A 16,869-nucleotide genomic window follows, 5' to 3' on the forward strand; every position below is an offset into this window, starting at 1 on the left:
GCCTTGGTTTCTCATAGGTACCCTTTATCAGTCAGGGGAAGTTCCCATCTATTAAGTCTGTTGTGTGTTTTGATCAGGGAGGGATGTTTTGGTTTCTTTAAGATTGCTCTGACATGAGTAATCAGTGTCAGGGTTCGGTTCTTGATCAGAGATATTCTCCCCTTTAGTCCCAATATTGGGAGTATCTCTTGCCTAAAATAGTTTTTCTATTTATTGTAGCTAAAATGCTTCATTCTAAAATACACCTATGGAGTGCTGGTGTTTGGAACCAGTGTGATGGCTTCAAGGTTACTCCACAGAGCTGGACCACTGGCTGCGCCAGCCCTGAGGGCCCCTGGTCCCAATGGAGTCACCTCAGTGCACTCTATGGTGTCTGGAGGCCATGTTACCACCTACCGGGAGCAGGCGACTGGGCTGGAGAGGGAGGGCATGATGGCTGCCCTCAAGGGACCAGACCCATACAATATACTCATCCCAAAGGCAGCCTCAGGTACCAAGGAAGGCCCTAATTTAGTCCCCTCCATCACCAACAAGCCAATATTGGGCTGCATCTGTGAAGACAACAGTGCCCTCATCTGGTTCTGGCTGCACAAAGGTGCGACCCAGAGATGCCCTAGCTGTGGAACCCAGTGCAAGCTGGTGCCCCACCAGCTGGCCCGCTGAGCCCCTGCATCAACTCATCAAGATGCTCTGCAGTGTCTCCTTCCCAATAAAGACTAGCCATGACATTGGCTCCTCCTCTCCCCCAAAATAAAATAAAACAACATAAAATAAACCTATGAACCCTGACACTTTTTAACTTCTAGAAAATATTCAGGTTAAAATGAATGTACACAGACTAAACATTTCACTGACGGTAAGCCAGCCTGCTCATGGCAAGCTATGTTAATAATTCTTTCTATCAAAAGCCCCTAACCTGAGACAAGTTTGCTACTCTGCAATTTCCCCATTTTAATTAACTTTCTTTAAATCTAATATCAACTGAGGAAATTTTAAATGAGTTCATTAATCCAAATACTCCACATCTTTTCCTCTCAACAATCGAAATAAGAAGTTAAAGAGAAAATGCCTTTAAAAATAGTTTTAAAAAAACAACAAAAATTCACACACTGTGCATTTTACATGTTTTGGCTGAGTCTGAATTGCAATAATAAAATGAGGAAAAAAAGTCCTTATAAATCTGATATCCTGACCTCATCTTCTTTCATCTTCTAATTTAGTATCTGTTGTCTAGTTTACTTGTGTTTCTTTGTGGCCTGTTCTTGGTCTAAGTATTTCATAGATAGACTTTGTCTCCTGACTCCTAATCCCCAATGATGGAAAATGTACCCTCTATAATTGACAGAATAAACAGAACAGCAAGTACCTTATTGTGATGAATTTTAACTTGGCTGGTCACAGACCCTCTAAAGAAACTGAAGATTGCTATGAATCTTTTCCCCAGAAAAATGCACACACACACAAGTGAATAAAATTTTGTATGCAATTTCAGTAAGTCTTCAAATGTGTACAGAGACTGCAAAAATCCAATAAGTCTTTGAGCCTGTCTGCGCAGTTAAATAAGCAAGTATACTAGAAAAATTCCAAAGGAGGAGGAAATAAGAGTGTTCTTTACGTTTGGCTGTCATTTTTATGTCCGGTTTAGCCTCTTGTGTCCCAGGCTGCTCATCACTCTGGACGTCCCTGATGCTTCAGAGACTAGTTTTCTGCAGGCAAATCCTAGAAATAATCCTGCCTCACAGGGCAGCAGACAAGTGGTTAATGCTCTGGCGGATTGGAAAGAAAGCAAGCAATACAGACGGGGAAACAATATTTCATTTCGCCTAGGATCTCTTTTTTATTGAATTCTTTGCCCCTTTGTTCCCTTCTCTCCCAGCTAAGAGCTTCCCATATTGTCTTGAGGATGGGAAAACACAAGTTGGGGGAAGGAGGAGGCTAATTTTTCAGTGAGGCTTTTCAATGCCAATGACATGACAGATGGATTTGGAGGTTCACACAATCACTTTTTTCCTTAATCATGCTGGCTACCGCATGGTGCATAGACACAATTGGAAATGAAGGCTCATCCAGGAGGGATGTTTTTAAAGTCCGTTATCTATGCACAAGCCATGGAAAGGACAGACGGTTTACAGAGCTGTGGAGCAGACCTGCATTCTAGCTATCGAGCCTTGCTCTGAGATGCATGCACGCACGTGCACACACATACACACGTGCACACACACACGCACACCTTTCCTTATTCAAGCGATTGCCTTATAAAGATCCTCTCTAAGAGAAAACACATCTTTATCTGAAAGATGCCACAAAGAAAAGAAACCTCATGCCATCCATCAATCTCTGGTAACTGGCATTCAGCTCACAGATAGACTCCCCTTTTTTAATTTTTAAATCACCTTATCAATCAAAGCACCGTATTGTTCTCAGTCTCATTTTTGCTATTCGGAGTCGATCCTATCTACTTGTCTCCTACTTGCTTCTTGGATTTTCTGCTATTGTCTGTGTCTCATAGAAATCAGTCAGAGGCTTCTGAGACACACGCTTAAAAGAAGGTATTCATTTTTCTTTCGTTAATAAATACACGAATTTCCTTGGGAAACTGTTTGTGTTGGCTCAGCAAAGTTCAGGCTATCAATCTCCAACTTTGGGTCATAGTGACAAAGGCGGGTACAGGCAGGGAGCCACAGCAAAAGCCCAGAGTTCACGTTGAAGCTGCAACAAACGAAACCTGGAGGCAATTCTCTGAGCCTCGGTGCCTGGGGTGTTTCAGAGAATGGCCCAGGAAATAAAATTTTATGGTGGCTCTGTCATCATAAATCCTGGAGGAAACTAAACAGAAGAATACTTAACTTTTAGTAAAACATCTCAGCCCCGTTCTGATCCCAGGTGATCTACTTCCCGTATCGCTCACTGCGGAGTCTTCCCGAGTGTTCTCAGCGTAGCGCTGGTATCAGCCTATCTCAAAGAAAACCACGGGGGTAGAGTGTAACTGTTCTCTTTCGTGACATTGAATAGTCAACGCTGCACTGCTGGCGGAATGGGGCGTTTGTCCCTTCTCCCGTTAGAGTAACTGTCTTTCTTTCTGACAATTTTGAGGGCAAATGAAGAGGGCAAGTTATTGGTGCTTTCTTTTTTCATCTAAAACTGTTTTATTTGAGGTAATGTTTTGATGACCTTTTATGAGCTGCATTGTCCTTTCTAATCAGAGACCAGATAATTACACAATAGTAAAACTCTTGCCATGTTTAGGAAAGCAAGAGAAAGGCAAGGGGAATGGCAATTCCCAAGAAGAGCAGGGTTGGGAGGTGGGGTGCAGCATGGTGCGGGTCTGAGCCCTCCCGCAGCGCACGCAGCCACACTCCAGAGACCTGAGTCGGTTAATCTGCCACCTTGCTTGGGTCAAACTCACCCTCAAGAAGCAGCCATGTAGGAAGATAGTATTTATTGTTTAGAGATGACACTTATTCAAAAAGAAACTGAGGTGTTCCTAATGCCAAGTGTGCTGCTACATCTCGTTTTCTCTTATAGGATGCAGAAAAATATGGACAACAATTGCCAACTACTATATTTAAAATCTATTTAAATTTGTTTCTATTAATTCAAGATGTATTGAGATTCTTCTGGGCCATTGTAGATAGGTGCTAAGGAGCATGTAATGGTTAAAAAATATAGGTTTCGTCCTCAAGGAGCTTAAAATCTTAAAAATTTTTTTTGGTGGAGGAGGTAATTAGGTTTATTTATTTTAATGGAGGTACTGGGGATAGAACCCAGGACCTTGTGCTTACTGAGCACACACTCTACCACAGAGATAAACCCTCCTCCCTAAAATTCTGTATATAGTTTTAATAATATTTGTGATCAAGTTAATTCTGCAAGTCCCATTTTGCATATTCAAATTAGGAAATGAAAAGTTCCAATGTCAATTTGAAGACAGGTATGTAGGTACATCTTTCTTCAAATAAAACCTTGTATGCAGCATGCTCCATTGTACTTTGACACAAGAATTAGAATAACTTGCTAAGGAAATGTGCTTCCGTTTTGCTATCTAGTTGTTTTTTCTCTACTCACTGTCCAAAATGTCAGCTGAGGGAAGGCTGAATTGTAAACAAACAGTTACAGAGAACTTCCAGCTGGAGAGTGACCCTTCCTTCAGATCTTCTCTTTTGTTTGAGCCATTATTCTCATCACTTGGTCTGTGCAGCCCACATCCCCCAGCCTGAATTACACTTGCAGCTCTTGCCATCCTTGAATATTGAATGAAAAATGCTGAATGTTCAGGCTGGGATGAATGACTTCTTCCATTGTGTAGCTACTTGCCAGCTGCCTATGCACGATGGGAAAGACTTCCTTCCCCAAATTCCCGCCATCCCCACGTCCCCTGGAAACCGTTCCAGTTTCCATGCCCTTAGCACAGAGCATAGAGAAAGGCCTTTGAAATGTTTTTTTTTCTTCTACTCTTTCCAAGAGTTGACCTTGGTGTTTCTGTAATTCAACACTAGCAGTTGTTCTGTGTTTACAGGGACAAGGCGCACAAGGGTGAAAGCTCCAACGACATGAAATCCAATTTCCCCAGTGTCCTCTGGCAGCCGGGGATGTGGTAACATTACACCCGTCATGGGATGACCTGCTGACTACTTTTAAAAACATTTATCAGCACCTTGTTCAACACCTGGCATTGAACTGCAGATTTCCATGCACTCTGTTCCATTGAATTCTTATTTCAACCCAGGGATGTAGGCATTATAACATCCCCATTTTACAGTGGTGGTGAGGGGACTGAGCTCCAAGGAAACTGGATGACTTGGTCATGTTGACACTTAAATCCAGACCTCCAGAGCCATTTAAAAAAATACATATAGTTCAACTTTATCTCCCATTTATAACCTAAGAACAAAATTGAGCCTGAAATATGAAAAATCAGTCAATGACATGCATCTGAAACCATAACAGGAAGGAAGCCAGGGTTGCACTTTTCCTCCAAGTTTTCTAAACAATGTAGAAAAAACCCACCTCACCTATTTTAGCTGAACATTGCAATATAACATTTCAGCATTTTCCATTAAAACCAAGAAATTACCACATATTCAAGTAAACTAAAGAACGCTGTAATTGTTCATGTTTCAGAAATGTCACTGGACATGTTAGCAAAGAGTCTTGTTATTCCACATGCCGTAAATATTATTGCTTGAGTGGGTAAAATGCACGGTTTTAAAATTCCTAATCAGTGTTTCCAAGCACTCCTATTGGCACTTGGGGATTGCTGTTCACTGGGAATTTTGTTTATTCCTTCCAACAACCAAAGAAACCAACACATTTGTGTTTCTCTAGGGACATCCCACCAGCTTCCTGAGCTCCAGAGTTCCTGATTTCTGCATGTCCTTCCACAGAATATACATACATGTCCCTGGTTTCGTGTTTCCAGAAAGGGGCTGCCATGAAGCAGCACTCCTGTCTCTCTCCTGGGCCCCTTCCCACTTTTCTACATGCGAGGAGGGGTAGTTATGTGATTGATTGAGTTTGCAAGGAATTAACATCTATTGGTCATGCTCCCCAAATGTGTGGATAGAAACTATTAAAACACTGCAAACCATGAGGGTCCCTTCTCTTTCTGCCAGGAAGGGAGGCAGCAATTCTGATTGCATAGTTTGCTCTGCAGACCCAAACTCTTCCCTTTGGGAGGGAGTATTTGAAAGACCAGCTTGGCTGCCAAATGAAAGTCAAGTTCTCCAGCTGGTTTTAAGTGTCATAAAACTAACATTTGGATCTTAATGTTCTTGTACCTTAGTTCTTAGTTGACTTGAAGAAGGTGTTATTATCTCCAAACCCCTCAAAATAACCAACATTTCAAACCTCCCATGTACCAGTGCCAACTCCCAACAACCTGGATCACCTGGAAAGCCCAAAGCGGAACTTGAGGTTTTCATCAGTTACTTGCTGGGATTAAATGCCATAGGGCAACTACATTAAGTGAAGACAGTCATCCTAGCCCTACAGTCATTCATCATCTGATTATGTTATCATCTACAGACTGAGCATCATGCCAGGTGTTGAGGATATAAAGATGGTTAGGACATGTGCCTGCCTTGATAAATTTGCAGAATTGTGCAGAAGACAGGCAGGTAGTGGAGGTGAGACAGCGATGGAACACGAGTATGTACAGGAACCACAGAAGCACCAACTCAGGCCCTGGGGTGAGGGGATGGGGTGGGACGAGTTCAGGCCAGATCAGCAGGAGACATGGACTGAATCTTGAGGATAAAAATAATTGGACAAAAAGAGAAGGGGGGCGGTGTTCCAAGCAAAGGGCTAAGGATGTGCTCAGGGAAACATCAAGGATGCAATGGGTGGGAGTAAAAAGCCTGTGGAGATCGTGATGAGGCTGAAGATCAGGTACAGGGGATATGTTCCATTGTGTCAAGTCCAGTGTAGGAAGGGGACTGTACATTCCCCAGTGAATTTCATTGTCCCTGCCCCAGCCTGAACAGCATTCTGGGGAATGGGATATGCTTATGGGCTGAGACCAGGATCGGGGGCAGAGCTCCACCCAAAGCACATGCAGAGGAGGTGACCAGACGCAGGGTAGCAGAGATGACACACATCCACCATAAATGAGATTCATTTCCCCTGGGGTCAAAATAGCTGGGAGGTGGCCAGGGTCAGTTGTGCAGGAAATTTCTAGGTGTGAATCCTAGCTCTCGCTCATACTGGCTGAAAAACCTTTGACATGTTACAGAACTCCTCTCACATCGGTTTCCTCCTCTGTAAAAGTAGGTAATAAAGCCTAGCCTACTTCTCAGGGTTGCTCTGGGATGATATTTACAATCATAGGCAGATGCTAGGCATTTAGTTAGTGGAAATTGTTAGCATTACATAACTTTAGTGCCATCCTAGCTTTTTTTCAGTCCTTTCCCATTCTGTGACCATTCACTCATTTCTGAGCAAAGGTTTAGTACAGTCTTCTGCCTTGTAACAACTGCCACAAAATTTAGTGACTTAAAACTACAATGATTTACTGTTTCTCACAAGTCTGTGAGCTGACTGGGGCTCAGCTGGATGGTTCTCTTGCTGGTCCCACTTGAGGTCTCTCTTGCCACTGTCAGATGACAGGAGCTGGAACATCCAAGGCTCCTTGGTGGGAGCCAGGAGGATGGATGCAGATGGGACACTGTGATGGCCAGACTCTCCTTCTTCCTAAGTGATCTTGGGACCCCCTCCTGGTCCACTTGGTGTCTCCATGCTGTCTATTCAACAGGGCAGCCAGATTTCTTGATGCATCAGATTTTTTATTTTAATACAAAAGTGGAAGCTGCTAGTTTTTGTAAGGCTTAGGCTCAGAACAGCCTTTCTGCTACATACTACTGGTAAGGCACCCAGATTCAAGACATGAGCACCTTGCATCTTCACTCAGGGGTGTGAAGACTGGGAGGCATAGTTCGTTGAAAGCCTCTTTTAGAGACAAGCTACTTCATGCAGACTTTACTTTTTTGTATAGCACAGGTATTCAAAACTCTTGGAGTCAGATATTTTTCATAATTCAGAGTTTTCTAGATTTTAGAGAACACATGCAATGCATGTACTGTGTATTGTATCATGTGCTCAGCAGAGTTTAGGGCAGCACTCCATGACCAAATGCCTTAATAATTCTTGGGGTGGGGCATAGCTCAGTGGTAGAGTGCATGCTTAGCATGCATGAGGTCCTGGGTTCAAGCCCCAGTACCATCACTGAAAAAAAGTGAATAAATAGACCTAATTACCTCCCCACAAAAGAAACAAAACATTTTTTTAAAAAAAGATCTGTAATAAAATGGATGACTCAAGTGGAATAACTATAGACTACAAACAGCCTCGTAGAAGGTCAGATCAAGTTTTGGTGTTTTCAGAGAGTTTTGGATGTTAAATTGTGGGTAAAACATTACGGACCTGTATTCTGAGTCAAAATAATCTTTGAAAGATAAATTTCTCCGATCTTGGGCACATATCTGCTGATATGTCAGTTCAGGTCCTCTGAAAAGCAGACATCAAAACAGAATTAGAAGTGTGAGCGATTTATCTGTTGAAAGGTACAGGGGGAAAGGATCTGGAGCAGGCAAGGAGAGCTTTCAGACCCCAAGGTGGGTCTGAAGTCCACGAAGGGAAGTGGGGAGGCAGGAGGGTTGGGCAGTACAGCGCTGAGAAATCTTGGTTTATCCAGTGGGAAGCTCCATCCAGAGCAAGGATTGCCTCTTAGAGGGGTCTTGTGTTGGGCCAGACCTAGTCTCCCTGCCATACTCAGCCACTGGCTGGGAGCTGCCTGGGAAGAGAGTACTGGACACCGTCCACACCTGCAGAGTCAGCTCATGGCCTTGGGCAGGTTCTCTCCTGGAGGGAGATCTGACCTTGTGCCTCCGTGTCTGCCACCATCCTTCTTCCCCAGCTTCCACAGACTCAGTTCCTCTGGTTATTAGTTTCCAGTTAACACAGTGCTTCTCAGGGGAGTATCTAGTTAATCCACTAGCCACAGTGTTCTTCCTGCACTGTTTTCCAATCCTGTCCAAACAGAAGTGATTTTGCACGTTGGCCTGCCTTTGCTTTCCTGAGATGTCAGAATGGACAATAATTAACAGCAGAAATCAAGAAAGGAAGAAGGGATATCCCTGAGAACGAAAGCCCCAAAAGGCCTGGAAGAGCTGTGTGTGTGTGTGTGTGTGTGTGTGTGTGTGTGTGTTGGGGCAGAGGGTTGCTTGGCACGTGCGGGGTGATTTTCAGATCAGTGAATCTTCCTTGTGGCTTTTAGGGCCCTGTCCCATCTCTCTGACCCTCAGCAGACTCCTGTTCCGCACATAGCTGTGGCGAGGGTGCTGCGTGAACACTGAGGCTAGCCCCGTTTGCTTGCCCAGCCCTTCAGAGTGCCTGCCTCAAACGTGCACAGCCATGGTCCCCTGTGCTGCTCTCGGCGCCCCCTGGAGACCAAGCATCTTAGTGCTCATCAAGCGCATGTCACAGAGCAGGAAGCCCAGAGGGAATGTGACAGTTAGTGACAGAATGGGACTGAACGCCCACCCCAGCCCTCTTTCCATTGCCCTGCTCTGGCCTTCCCTTCTTCAAACTAGGAAATTCGCTCCCACTTTAGATCTAAAGAGCTAATGGCAGAGTTGTTATTTTACCAGTGTCTGAAAGGGCCAAAGGTAACAAAAAGTTGAAGTCACATTTCTCTTTAAATAATTATTCAAAGGACCCCTTTAAAAATGTGTCTGATCTTCCTGCCAGATTAGAAATCCTGGGGAGTCTTCCAAAGATTTCTTGGCCGATAAGTGTCCTGCATGGTCCCAACGTTTTCTACTGAGCTCCACGTTCTTTCAGTGAGTAGACTGTTCTTGCGGATACTTAGGAAATCTTCTAAGGCAGTCATACAGCACGCGGCTAGGAGTCGCGAAGGCTGCAAAAGAGATACCAAAAACAACTCTCACCAAATCTCTGACCAGTTTTTCTAAGATAAGTGTCCTCTACAAATGGTCAGCCATGCAAAGTGGACAAACTGGCTTAACTGCTCTGAGTGTGCTTTTGTAGAGTTTAGTGTGATAATCCAATATAATTTATAGCAAAGTTGATCTGACTCATACAGTGGTGTACATAATAGTTATTGTCCCACATGGTAATTAGGCATAAATAAAAGCCGTTCCCATAAATGCCTATAATTAGATTTGGAATTCCTCTATGGGTGGAGGAAATGGGTAGAGAATCCAGAAAATGCAGTTGCATGTTTAATGTATTACAGAGCTTTTTCTTAAAGAGAAATTGCCCTCAGCCTGCGGCTCTGATTTTTTGACGGAGTTCTGAATCGATCAGTGCATGATCATTCTTTTCTTTTCTCTCTCAGCTGCCTCTCTAGGACTGCAGAGATAAGGAGGAAGAAAGCGAAATGCACCATGAGGCTCCTTGGAAGCTGAGCACCCAATTCTGCTATCACAAGAGAAGGATTTTAAAAATAGGCAAGGATTGTGGAGGAAAGTGACTAAAATGAATATTATTTTTAAACAGTTCAGTCAAATATCTAGTTATTATCTTTGTTGGGCTCATCTTCTACTAGACCTGATCAGTGTCAGTGCTGACGGAGTTCTCGGTGCTGGAGCTCCTCAGTCCCCTTAGCCATACTCATGGCCACACAGCGGGAAGACCACATTCTCTTTTTGTAAGTTCTCTTGCAACTGGGGCTTGATATCCATTTAAGAGATGTTTATTGAGCACCTGCCCTGTGCCAGCACAGGTGTGGGGCTGGAGATAAGGGTGAATCAAGCAAGGTCCTTGTTCTCAAGAAGCTGGCATCCTAGCGGAAGAATAAGCCATGCACGGAGATGACTCTGACATACATGTGAAGAGTCACTGCAGAGAGATGAACCCTGTGGGGTGCAGGCCAGAGACTGTGATGGGACTTTGTGGCTGTGTCAGTGTTTCCAGTGTTGAAAAGGAAAGAAAGCCCTCCCAGACGGAGGGGGTGTGGAGGCACGGAGACTGCGCAGGAGATGAGGAGGAGCTGGTGGGCGAGTTGGAGGGGAGCTAGGGGGAGAATGGAGCTGGGCAGAACTACCCTGGGAAGGGCCCTGGACACCATGAAAAGCTTTGGACTGCCCTTTGAAGGCAACAGGCAGCAACAGGGCATGAGTCCCAAGTTAATGGGCTGGGGCTGGGTTCCCTGAATTGGGCCATGTGCTCAGAGCTTGGAACAGCCCCTTCTGTGGGACCCTTGCAAGAGCCCAGCTGCTCCTGGCTCTTCAGCCTTCACTTCCCACCTGTTCCTCAACCGGACTCCTGTGGCCAGCTGGAGGGGGTGGAGGAGTCAGTGCAAACAACTCTCCATGCCAGCGCCTCAGCCTTTACAGCACCGGTTCCCAGGCCAGGATCTCCAGCAGCTGCCACTGCTTCCCCAGGGAGCCCGGACAGTTGTCGTTTTTGGCACGTGGAGCTGGTAGATATTTGCTATTCCTCCCGATTCAGGCTTATGCAGCTTTCTGGCTTCCTAAGGAAAAAACACTCAAGTGAACTCAGGAACTGATTTTCTTTATGTCTTTGGTTGTAGAAGATGTTTTTTTGGTAAGTTCTGCTCTTCTTCACGGATGGTTGTTCTGCAGGTAGCTGTGATTTGGGCAGCTTGTGAGAGAAGGCCAGCTCACGTCTTTCTACTCTGCCATCTTGGAGTAGATGATTGATTTGGAGGAAGTCTGAGCTCAGAATCCGAGAGAGGTCCCAGCAAGTGAACCTTAGTTCCCACCTGCACCCCAGATGCTTGGGATCCTTTTTAGAATAGTCAGGGCCTTCCAGAGTCGGAGATAAAAGGCTGAACCCCACAGGAGCCTGAGGGAACCATATCCACTATAAGTGAGTTTCAGTCTCACCAAATCGTTTCCTTTCCTGTAATGTGGAGGAAGAATCAGAACTCTAGAAGTGTTGAAGTTGAAGGAAGAGACAATGGCCAGTAGATACCAGGCACTGTGTTAGGTAAGTTATACACATCACATAAACTAATTCTCACCACAAGACCAATGAGATGGGTAATACTGTTCCCAATTTGTAAAAGAAAAATCAGTGCTCAGAACAGTTAGGCAACTTGTGTAAGTGAGGCTTAGGATTCCAGGGTTGTCTACCTGGATGACTCCAGGGGACAAAAAGAGAGACTGGACTCACTGGGGACAAACTTCTTTGCCATAAGAGACAGGTTCTCCCGGACGGTGGAGACACTGGTGGCCTGGTTTAAAGGAGCTTGCTTTCCAGTTGGGCGTGAAATCCTAGGAGCTAATGACACGTGGCATTTAGTTAAGCACAACACTGTCAAGGAGTAACCATAGAATCTTAGGACTAGAGGATTTGTCTTACAGATTATCTTATCCAATCCTCATTTCACTGGTTGGGAAACCAAGGCCAAGAGAATGGAAAATATTTGCCAGGATTAGCTCATTTGTGAAAGGGTTGTGATGAGACGTTCAGTCCTTCCCAGCCTGAGTGAAATATTCACCGCCTCCTCCATAGACAGTCTACCTAATTGTACTGTGTGGCTTTTATGCCACGTGTCTGCTCTTGCCGGTAAAGCCATTGGCAGATCCAGGTCTGGCTGGGAGCCTCCTGGGGGAGATGGTGGGTCTTGAGCACCTGGCAAGGTCTGGAGATGGGGAGAAGCAGAAACAAGAACAACAGCCACATTTTGTCCTAAGCTTTAGTCCCGACCACGAAATCTACAACAAATAAATACCCTCCAGAAACAGTGGTAACTCCCCTTTGAAAAGTGTTCTAACGTTAACAAAATAATTTTGATGTCCGTTCAAGTTCAGTCAAAAGGATTTTTGTCTATATTTGTAATATCTTCCAGGTCTGATGACCAAATTGGGGTGTCCCGAGGCAGTTGTGGGATCTGTGCTGAGACCAAAACATTATGTATGTCATTAAATTTGATATTCATATAAGTTATTTATAATTGTGGAGCAGGTGAAGTTGTTTTCCTGGCTGCCAATTGTCTCATGTTGTTTCTACCTCTAGGGAAATTTCTCAGAGAAAGACATAAAACTCACTCATTCTAAAGTGTAAATAGCTAACGATGCTTAAAGTAATATTTCTCCTAGGAGTATTTTCATTTTAACATTTTCAGTCAGATGAATTAAGCTTTATTGGAGAAACATCAGGCTTTATTTCAAGGTGGAAGAGAACCTTCTAAGGCTTAGCAGAACATCATTAGTGCTTCTGAAATCACACTGTCTTAAGTGGCTCTTTAGTCTTTCAGCCAGAGGAGTCCTTTCTGCTCACAAAAATAATAGCTACCAGTTAGTTAATCTAAATCAAATGTCTAGAATTTACCTAATGCTCTGAGAAGAGAACAATAATGGGTTAAAATTGATTGAATGTTGACTGAGCACCAGGCATTGAAAGAAGCATTTTACGTTTGAAATTAATCTCATCTTCCCAACTCCCTGTGAGGAAGGTATTATTATCATCTCGATTTTATAGACAAAGAATTCAAGTTTACAGAGGAGAAGCTGCTAAGGAAGCTTTTAGAGTTCCCATTTCACAGCTGAGAAAGTTGAGGCTTAAAGAGAAACCGGAACTCTTAACTACTCTTTGCTCCCTTGCTCCTAGATTCTCTAACTCCAGTTGACACAGAAAGGAGAATTTGCTTCTTTTTATTTTATTTTGTTTGAAACTCTGCTTCCAATGTGATGTTTAGTAACAGGCTAAGTCATTACATCTGAAATGAATATAAATAAGGCCAACTGGGCACATGTAACAAAACCTATTCTATGAGGTTCATTTGTGGACCTATGTGACTGCATTGTTTCTTAGAGGGAGACGGAAACCATGATGATTGTGATCTTTTGAAAAATTCATGGTTGAACCAGATCCAACTTAATTATGATATTTGCCGTATGAGGTTGTGTGTACAAGTAATTAAGTGAAAGAAAGAACAGAAGGTCACAGAATTCACATCCGTGCAAGCATATGGATCAGTGTCTAAACACACACTCACACACACACAGAGACATTTCCACACATCTGGCTTGATCCAGACAGAATCAGGAAATTCAAAGTTAAAATACAAACCATTTTTATTTGTGTACTGTCTGAAGAAATATCATGGAATGTCATGGAAACAAAACTCTGAGCATGGCCGTGGGACAGTTCGATTAAGAGGGAGATGGATAGCAGGGCCCAAACCCTGTGTAGGCAATTAAGCCCCAGCGCCCGAATCTCCCTCCACCCGCCATGTCTTCCCTCTTTATAAAGGACAAGTGACTGTAGTGGGACAATCACACAGAATCAGGCTGCATGCTTGTTATAATAGAGATGATAACTTCTTGGCATAATGTTCAGAAAGAAATGAAAAAAATATATAATTTTACTGTGGTTTGGGGCTAGACCCCTGACTTTTTACCTTCATGAACCACACATGAGGCTTTCTTTATGGATAGGTGTTGAGAACTCTCCAGAAAAAAGTGTCAACAAGGCTTCAATTTAGGCTTTTTATCTGGCATGTTGCAGATGCAATAATATTTGTGGAACCATCCATTTGATAAGCAAATAACTCATGAACAAATATATACTGAATTCCTAACATGTACTGGGGATGGTTTTAGGCTCATGGGATACAGCAGAAGACAAAATGGAAAAACCTTTTCTCTCATGTAATGAAGATTGCGTTCTAGTAAATAGTACATAAATAAATACATAGACTAGTGTGTTAAATGGTGATAAGTGTTCTGGTAAGCTGAGTAATGGATTCCAAAGATATTCACATCTAATCTCTGGAACCTGAGAATATGTTACCTTATATGACAAAAGAGACTTTGCAGGTGTAACTAAATTAAGGATCTCAAGGTAGGAGAGAATCCTGGATTACCCAGGTGGGCCCAGTGTAATCACAAGTGTCCTTATAAGAAAGAAGCAGGAGAGTCAGAGTCAGAGAGAAGATGTGATGATGGAAGCAGAGGTCAGATGGTGTGTGGCAACAAGCCAAGGAATGCAGGCAGCCGATAGACAGCGGGAAAGGTTAGGGCACACATTCTTCTCTAGAGCTTCCAGAAGGAATCAGCCCTGCCTACCTGGATTTTGGGTTCTGTGAAACTGACTTTGGACTTCTGACTTCCACAACTGTAAGAGAAATAAATGTGTTGTTTTAAGCCACTAAATTTGGAGTCATTGTAGGAATAACAGGAAACTGATACAAATGAAATGGGGAAGAATAAAGGAACGGGATGGAAACTTTTGAGGAAGAGGAGACAGGGGGCAGAGAGTGGTTGTAATTTAAAATAAAGTGAGCAGGAAAGTGTGCTGGATGGAATTTTCTAAGGGTGGCTACCACAGTCTCCCTCATCCCACATGCTTTTCTGACAGTGTGACTTTGCTACTCCTTCCATCCGAAGAGTGGGAGTCTGTGTTCCTCCCCTTGAACCTAGGTGGGTTTGTGACTATGGTGAAAGGGACACTGTGTTGTATCTGAGACCAGTCATAGAAGGTGTAACAGCATCTCTTCCGGATACCTACTCTGGGAACTCAGGCACCGGGCGGTCAGGAAGCCTGAGCAGCCATGCTGACCGACCACTCCCGGGTGTTCTGGATGAGGCACCCGTGCGCAGGCACTTCCCGCTGCTGGACATGTGAGTGAGTGAGCCTTCAACTCCTGGCTGTCATGTCACCCTCCGACTTGAAGGTCCCAGTCATTGTGGACAGACACAAGCCATCTTCACTGTGCTTGTGCTGAATTCCTGACCCACAGAATCCTTCAGCAGAAGAAAATGGTGGTTTTTTTTAACAACCAAGTATTGAGGTTGTTTGTCATGCTATGAAAGTAACTGAAATAGAAGGCCACATTGAGAAAGTCAGCAAAAACCTAAAGGAGGTTAGGGAGCATTGACAATATCTGAGGGAAGATTATTCAAGGTAGGGGAAAAGGTAACTGCAAAGGCCCTTATAGGAGAGTGCCTGGCATGTGCCAGGAACAGTTAGGGTGCTGCAGTGGTTAAAGCAGGGCAAGTAAGGGGGATAGTGGTGGAAAACAAGCTCAAAAATGTATTGGAGAAGTGCAGACTGTGTAGGTACTTATACGCCATGAAAATAATTTGAGTCTTTCCTCTGATTGAAATACGGAGTGACTGGGAGGTTTTGTGGGGGCTAGTAGGCTGATCTGACTTACATTTACAAAAGGTCACTCCAACATCTATGTTCAGAATTGACTGGTGGGGCGAGGGTGGAAAAGTGGAGAGCAGTTAGGAGGACATTTTCCTAATCAAGGAGAGAGACTTGAACCAGGACGGTAACAGTAGAAATGGTAAGGAATAGTTACATTTGCATATATTTGAAGGTAGAGTCAACGGGTACTTAGGATATATTTGGAAAGTAGAGATACTGTGATAGATTGGATATAAAAAGTGAAGGAAAGAGAATGACTACAAAGATTTACCTAAAGAACTAGTAGGACAGAGTTGCCATTTATGAGAGAGAGAAAACTGCTAAAAGAGAGAACATGAGAGGGAAAATCGTGAGTTCAATTTTCGACATAATAAGGCAGAAATGCCCACTAGACATCGCAGGGCAGGCTGTTGATCAGGCATGGCATCCAGGGGACAGGTATGGGCTGAAGGCATAAATCTAAGAGTACTCAGCCTTGAGACTGGCTGAGCTCACCAAGGGCTTGACTGAAGAGAAAGAAGTCCAAGGACTAAAGCCTGGAGTGCTCTGATTTCAGGGGACAGGGAGATAAAAAGAACCAGCAACAAAGAGCTGTGAAGACTGAAACAGAGAAGACCAATAGAGAGGGGGAAGACCAGGAAAGAAGTGTGGTTTCCTGGAAGACAATTAAAGAAAGTGTTTTGAGGAGAGGGGAGCGATCAGCACTGTAAATGATGAGGTCAAGCAAGATGCGACCTCAGAAAGGACCATTAGCTTTTGCAGTGTTGGGGGCAAAGGTCACCCTCCCAAGCCCTGTTGCAGTAGAGTGGTGGTGCTGGAAATTGAATGAATGAATAAATGTTGGTCAACAGGGTTTATGTGGGTAATTTTCCTTTTAAGGAATCTGGGGTATTTTCCTGTCAGAACACTAGAGAAAAAAAGAAAACAACCCAGAAAGTACTCTGAGGTGGCCAAAGCATCAGCTAAGTACACTCAGATGTTGTCCAGCTGAGCTCCAGACACAGTGATCCTCTAAGGGCTCAGAGCCCACAGGAGGCTAGGCTATGGTGAAAATCACAAAGTCTTAAGTAAGAGTAAGTCATAGCCTTTGTTTGTTGCCCGTAAGTCTCAACCCTCCTTCCAAAATGAAGACAGTTTATCCTCCTGGTTAAAAACACAAGCTCTGGGGTTAGTCTGCCTGTATTTACACCTGGGTTTCACCAGTTACTAGCTGAGCTGGAAGCTCGT

The 16,869-nt window shown here is 43.9% G+C and overlaps 1 protein-coding gene across 1 annotated transcript; it reads left to right on the plus strand.

Moving 5' to 3' along the window:
- Positions 1–276: 276 nt before the first annotated feature.
- LOC105099184 (cytochrome c oxidase subunit 5B, mitochondrial-like) lies at positions 277–663 on the plus strand. The gene has a single exon (XM_064485396.1). It carries the CDS (start codon positions 277–279, stop codon positions 661–663), a length of 387 nt encoding a protein of 128 aa, XP_064341466.1.
- Positions 664–16,869: the final 16,206 nt, after the last annotated feature.

This window comes from Camelus dromedarius, chromosome 4 (assembly GCF_036321535.1).
Source record: "Camelus dromedarius isolate mCamDro1 chromosome 4, mCamDro1.pat, whole genome shotgun sequence".
Taxonomy (NCBI): domain Eukaryota; kingdom Metazoa; phylum Chordata; class Mammalia; order Artiodactyla; family Camelidae; genus Camelus; species Camelus dromedarius.

Coding starts and splice junctions, on each gene's coding strand:
- LOC105099184 (XM_064485396.1), top strand. CDS start 277: ATGGCTTCAAGGTTACTCCACAGAGCTGGACCACTGGCTGCGCCAGCC.